Source organism: Lygodium microphyllum, chromosome 24 (genome assembly GCF_053477565.2).
Source record: "Lygodium microphyllum isolate KBCC chromosome 24, Lygodium_microphyllum_v1.1.10, whole genome shotgun sequence".
In the NCBI taxonomy this organism is placed as follows: domain Eukaryota; kingdom Viridiplantae; phylum Streptophyta; class Polypodiopsida; order Schizaeales; family Lygodiaceae; genus Lygodium; species Lygodium microphyllum.
Genome location: NC_141158.1, coordinates 33,943,658 through 33,950,398, shown reverse-complemented (window position 1 = coordinate 33,950,398; position 6,741 = coordinate 33,943,658). Strand labels below are relative to the sequence as shown.

The following is a 6,741-nucleotide window of genomic DNA, read 5'->3' as shown; positions in this document are numbered from 1 at the left end:
TGTCGTACATATTTTGCCTTAATTGCTATTTGGGGGAAACGGGGGGTTTTAATGATAAAATTAGGCCTGTAGATAATAATAAGTGGAACAATACGACGATCATGCAAGAATGCTGTTAAAATTAGGCCTAAGAGATGACACTTGGGGGCGGGGGGGAGGTCACGAAGCTAGTGTGAAGGGGTTTTTAAAAAAGTAGCAATAAGGGCGGGCTGGCAAGCATGGGCTTTGTACTGAGGGGGTGGCGGAAGTAGTTCAGGGTCATAGTCATCACCATATTTGGCGTCATGGTCGAAGGTCAGCTGGGCTACTGACAAGCATGGGCTTTGTACTGAGGGGGTGGCGGAAGTAGTTCTGGGTCATAGTCATCACCATATTTGGCGTCATGGTCGAAGGTCAGCTGGGCTACTGATCATGGATAACTGAGAGGGAGAGGGGGTATAGTAATGCATAAGTGATTGCCGGGGGAGGGGGAGGAGGGATAGCGAGATTATGTACTGAGAGAGAGAGAGAGACACACACACGCACCCCCGATCATCGTCTTTATTCTTCTTCTTCCTCTTTCTCGGACAGCCGAGTGTTTGTTGGGATACTGTTCAATTCATACTATCCGTCATATCTACCAATCGCCGATCATATATGTGTGCAGTCATGTCCATGAACCGGCGCCGGGCCGGGAGATCATCAGCTGAAAGCAATATCAATTTAAGGTGGGCTATGGCGGCCCTGGCGGGTCTGTGGCTCGCGGCGTGGTACCCCTTAGGGTTGGGCCCCGTGGGGAACTTCCGCTACCGCCCCATGAAGCACACGCTCGCCCCCTACGACCAGGTTATGCGCGCCTGGCCCCGCGACCAACACAGTCGCCTCCGCCTTGCCACCGCCCGCTTTAAAGGCCAGGTCCATGGCCCCGAATCCCTCGAGTTCGACAGCCGCGGCCGCGGCCCCTACGCTGGCCTCGCCGATGGCAGGGTCGTCCGATGGATGCCTTCTTCGGCTGCTGCGGCCCCAGAAGGCCCCGCGCATGCAGAAGCTGCAGGAACATGGGAGCTCTTTGCCTTGCCTTCAAGGCTTTGGTAATGTTGTTACTTACATATGTAATTCTCATACGTTTTGGGCAAAATTGTTGGACAAGAAGCCGCGTTATGCAACCATACACACGAACTTATAATGCCCACGCATTTGAGCAAAATTGTTGCACAAGAAGCTGCAGTACGCACACATAGAGGCTGAGGGGGATCTTCTCCCTTGCTTCTCTGGATAGTGTTCAACATCATGAGCTTCTGCTCCAGATGCACCTCCTGCCCCCAACCTAGCTAGCTATGCTGTGCCTTCTGCGCAGAAGCTCGTGATGCTAGTCATAATTCACAATTTGGGAACCAGCGTGAATTTATCTAAAATCTCTATTGTGCATGCATTTGAGCCTGAGTGTTACACAAGTAGCTGCATTGTGCACGAACACAAAAACAAAACATATATACACATAATTTATTGTAGTTGTTGGATCACAAGCTAGCTAATGCTGTTGTGCATCAAGTGGGAGTTGCACCCAGCAATGCTGCAAAGCTCCATTTGTACTAATTTAGTAAGCCTGATATTTGAAGGCTGCAACACCCCTTGAAGGGGATCTAACCCTAAATTTAGAAAAGCGCTCAAAATATATTGTTGCCCTTCAAATGAATGGTAGAAAATTTCAAAAAATTAGTGACGTGCCCTTCAAATCCCTTTAAATAGAAAAGGGGAGCTCCTGTAAGGCCTTTCCGATAGGAACTTAGGGAACCCTAAAAATTTAAGACCTGGTAATAATAGCGCAGCTGAAAGATGCCACCAGTAATATTAGAAGTTGCATTGGCCTGTGCATGGTGTTACCCAGACACTGCTCAAAGGTGTCTTCCTAAAGCATCAACAAATTTATTTCCTAATTGGCCCAACATTCAAATTCAATTGCCTACACATGTTGTCAGTCAGTGCAGTGCACAATATCTGTCTTTCTTGAAGCCAATAATTTCTTTGCTTTTTAGCATCCAATCCAACATTCAGCTTTGCAGCGCGTTCACTGTGAATAGAAACTTATGTTGGAAAGGACTTCTTACTGGTTCTGTTTGTGAACCATGGTCTGCTGCTACAGGAATTCTAGTTGTTTGGATGAAAACACCGTTAAAGTAAAGAAGCTGCGGGATGAGAAATCATGTGGAAGGCCTTTAGGGCTAAGATTCCGTAAGGAAGACCAGGTCCTCTATTTTGCAGACTCCTACTATGGCTTGCTGAGTGTAGGCCCTGAAGGTGGCATTGCAAACATCTTAACTCAGGAGGTTGGTGGTCAGGAAATCAAGTTCGCCAATGACTTGGACATCCACAAGAATGGATCAATCTACTTCACTGACAGCAGCACACGTCACAATAGACTGTAAGTTTCACGATCTAGATTCTAGTATAAGCTTATTTTTCAGACAGCATTTTCCTCAACATCTGCCCTTTCTTAGACATATCCACCATTAATGAGATGAATCATGAAGAGAAAACTCTGAAGTGCAAGTAAATCATTCAGCTGGTGGATCATCAATTCTAGACTGCAGAGCATGAGATGCATTTTCCCTCAATTATGAGTTATGGGCTGAATCTAAGGTCCTTCAAGCCTATACTGCATAATGCTCTTGCATGTGACATTGATCAACTTCCTCTTTCTGCCAACAAATCATGTCAATGGCAAGAACTTTGGCTTCTAGTGATAGGATTTAAGAACTTCATTTAGCTTTTTGTATCATCATTACAATGCAGGCAGCATTTTAGAATTCTTTTGGAAGGAGAAGACTCAGGAAGGCTGCTAAGATATGATCTGGGAACTGGAGAAACATCAGTAGTCCTAGGAGGTTTATCTTTTCCAAATGGTGTGCAACTCTCGGAGGACCAATCATTTATCTTGATTGCTGAAACAACAAATTGCAGGTGAGTGCCCCTCTTTGTACCGGAATGCTATCCAGATTAGAAAAAGGCAACTTGCTAGCATGGTAGAAATTTAGTTATTAGGGTAGCTCTAATGCATGGAGATAGAAATACGAGGTTCATGAAAGTTTAACCGGAAAAAATTCTTGAATGTTTCATGCTATGGTTATGGTAGATTGCAAAAATGACATCATCAGCCGTTTTTCTGCACAACAGCAGAAATCAGCTCATGTCTGGCATATCAGAAAGTCCTGTCCACAACATACCGAAAAGGGGATTTGTTTTCTGATCTAATCGCCGGATTTGCAGGGTTTTGAGATACTGGCTAGAAGGACCGTCAAAAGGCAAGCTGGAGGTTTTTGCGGATCTTCCAGGCTTCCCTGACAATGTGAGGATGAATGACAAAGGTCAATTCTGGGTGGCCATTGACTGTTGTCGGACACGGGTCCAATATATTTTCAGCACCAGGCCATGGCTCAGGTCAGTGTTTTCTTGACCTGCCTCAAGTAAAAACATACTGGCCTATCTGTTTGGATCGAATAAGCAGGTGCCACTGATTTTTCTAACATTCCCATGATCTAAATTTCTAAAATCAGCCCATTGGCACCCATGTCCTGAAGCCAAGTCTGGAACATGTCGAGGACAAAGTGTGCCTTTTGGATTAGTGGGTAGATAGGTTGTGTGAACTTATCAAATAGGTAAACTGAGTTCATGCAAACCCTCAACCTGTTTGCCTTGAGTGGCTGAAAGCATACCTATGGTTTTCTATTTATTTGCTTACCAAGAATGCTTGGCACTTGGGCATTGACTAGACCACTTGCACACATATTACACAACTCAAGAAAAGGGATTATTAACATTCTCTTCCATACACAATAAGTTTTATGAGGGGTTATTAACTTTTTCTCTATTACCTTGTTTTTCTCTATGGTGGACAACATCATGAGCTTTTGCAAGGGAGGGACCACATACCTAGCTAGGTGTAGTTGGGGCAAGGGGCTGTTGAACAAGGGAGGGACCACATACCTAGATTGCATACCTCACTAGGTGTGGTAAGGGGCCAACCGCCCCCAGCGAGGTATGCGGTCCCTCTCTTGCAAAAGCTCATGGTTCACAATGGGGGAACTATAGCAGAATTTGTTTAAAATGTTTTATGATAGCAATACCAAATTTGTAGTTTGTGCCAAACTCTAATTCCATGTGAATGTTGTGTCTAGGTACATTTTCTTCAAGTTGCCTATCCCTGCTAGCCTCCTCTACAAAATTGTGGGCATGCGAATGTATAGTGTCGTTGCCCTTCTTGATTCTGATGGAAAGTTAGTGGACATCCTCGAGGATGCACAAGGTCAAGTTGTTAAGCTTGTTAGCGAAGTGCAACAAAGGGACAACATGCTTTGGATAGGGACAGTGCATCATGAGCAAATAACCACTTATACTTATGAGAAATGATGAGAAAAACCTCTCATTAACATTATATGTGTATAACGACACTAGAAGCACCACAAAGAAGCTAAGAATATCCTACAGTGTCATGTTTCCTAAATCTTGTCTACAATTGATATACTTTACATTACTCAGTTACAACCATTTTTTCCTCATCATTCATTGTCATTATATATTGACTATCAAATAATTATGCCCTAAATTTTGTCCATCTATATCTCTCGAATAAGTGTTTCTAAGATGCAAAATCTTACAAATCAACAAGACTGTTGTGCTAACAGTACATTCCATCGTTTTGGTTCCAAATAATTGGGGTTTCAACTAATTCTTGATGATGGTTGCATTTTGCATGTTTGACAATCCCAAGGCAACCACATTAATAGACAAGTGTTTCCATTTTGGGCATTCTTTAAGGGCAAAGTTTTCCATATGTCTGTGAAGTAGGACTACCCAATGGCCCTTTGCTTGTAAGATGCTTTTGGCAATTCCGTTGGTTGCTAACTTGTCAATAGGGTGCTCGATGTCTAGCAAATCAAGTCCTCCTTGGTCTTTTGAGAGAGTACATGTACTTCATGTAACCTTAGGCATTTTTTTTTCACTATTAAAGCCCTAGGGGAAGTCTCTATAGGTAGGCTTGCATTCTTTTACTATGGTTTGGGGAGATCTATGATAGTAGAAGGGAAATTAGATGGTGGAGGTGATCAATATGTGTTAAAGGACCACCACATAGCTAGCTAAATTTCCATGAAATCCCTTTCAAATTTATAGCTTTTTATTAAGTTTGGCTATTATCCATTGCCATAACTAGTTCTATTAGCTAATCTTTTGGGGGGGGGGGAGGGGTGGATTTAATGACTCTTTGATGCCTATGTTTTTTGGGTTGACTACCAACCACAAGGCCAATTTGAATTCCTTAATATAGAACCAAAAGAATCTAAGTGACTCCTCTTTTCTTATAATACTATTCTTGTTTTGGCAAACTTAGTCAACACCACCTTTTGATTGTGATTGCAAAGTGCCATTCCTTTTAAGTATAGCCCCTATCTCAGCCTAATAAGCAAGCCTAAGACATAGCAAAGATAAGGGAGGCTAATGGGCACCCCTACATTATTGATTTCTTGTAGAGATAGCAAAAGGGGGGACTAATGGGCATCCCTATGTTATTCATTTCCCAAGTGGAAAAGGGGGAGTGAGAATACCATTAGCCAAAACCCTAGAATAAATGTTTCCAAACAAAGTCATAATTAATTTGATAAACGTCTTTCTAAAACCCATGTCACTGAAAGATTGGAAGATGAAGTCCCATTCTAACCTATCATACAGTTTGTCTTGAAGGATACAAAAACTTGCTTTATTTGGGCACACTCTATATCTTTCCATAGAGAGAGAATTGCGTCAAAGATAGATCTTCCTTAGTAAGACATTTATATTCTTTCATAATTGATTAATCCATTTGACCAAAATTTCTCATTGGTAGAGCCTTGCCAAATATTTTATAGGCAAAAGTAAGGTAGGTAACTAGTCAAGGAGGGATTTGTCATCCCATGTTGTGTATGAGTTTAAAGACCCTAGCATTAAAGAAATAGGGAAGGGCCCAAAAATATGGAGATTTGTTTCATGCTTCTAAGAGTGGGTTGAGGAGGTCTTCCTTGAATTATCGGAAGAATCCATTTGGTTGCCCATCTAATTTGGATCTTTTTCTTTTTCTAAATTGCTGGTGGTATCCCATATTTCAATAGGGGAGAGGTCTTGATAAGGAAAGAAGCAATGATTACTTGATTGCTAGGGGAAATAACTTCGGGTCTCACTCTTGCTATTCTGGCTAAAGCACTATTTTTGTCTTCACTCTATGTGGGGTTGCACTAAATATATTAGCAAACTAATCATGGATAATGCTTAGGTGTTGTATTTAGTTAGGAGGTTTGTTTCCATTATCATTGCTAAGAAGAGGTAGTGATTCTCTCTCTTTTTTCTTTTTGATTAGTTGGAACATCTCTTTAGAGGGTTTGTCAATAGGTAATAATTCTCTTTCATTTTCCTTTTTTATTAGATGAAAAATCTCTTTAGATGGTTTATCAAATTTCCCTACCCACTATGCTTTTGTAAATAATGTAATTCTTTCTACTTCAAATTTCTCTCCTCATTTAAGTTTGTGTATTAGTTTTAATAATTCATATTGGGCCTATATTATCCTATGATTAGTCTTAATGTACAATTGTGTACAATTTCTAGGCTTTGACCTTACTTTTTTAGGATATAGAGTATTGTTTAAGTGCCCTTAGTAAGTCTTAAGTTTGTCCGGTGGCATATTTCCTTGCAAGGGACAAGAGAAAGGAAAGAGGAAAGCCCAAATTTTGATGT

The 6,741-nt window shown here is 41.7% G+C and overlaps 1 protein-coding gene across 1 annotated transcript; it reads left to right on the top strand.

The window, feature by feature from the left end:
* Window positions 1-421: 421 nt before the first annotated feature.
* On the top strand, window positions 422-4,608 carry LOC148014967 (protein STRICTOSIDINE SYNTHASE-LIKE 13-like). The gene is made up of 5 exons (XM_087665592.1): window positions 422-1,070; window positions 2,123-2,401; window positions 2,773-2,940; window positions 3,247-3,417; window positions 4,155-4,608. Exons 1-5 carry the CDS (start codon window positions 637-639, stop codon window positions 4,384-4,386), a joined length of 1,284 nt encoding a protein of 427 aa, XP_087521718.1. The 5' UTR covers window positions 422-636; the 3' UTR covers window positions 4,387-4,608.
* The last annotated feature ends 2,133 nt before the right edge of the window (window positions 4,609-6,741 follow it).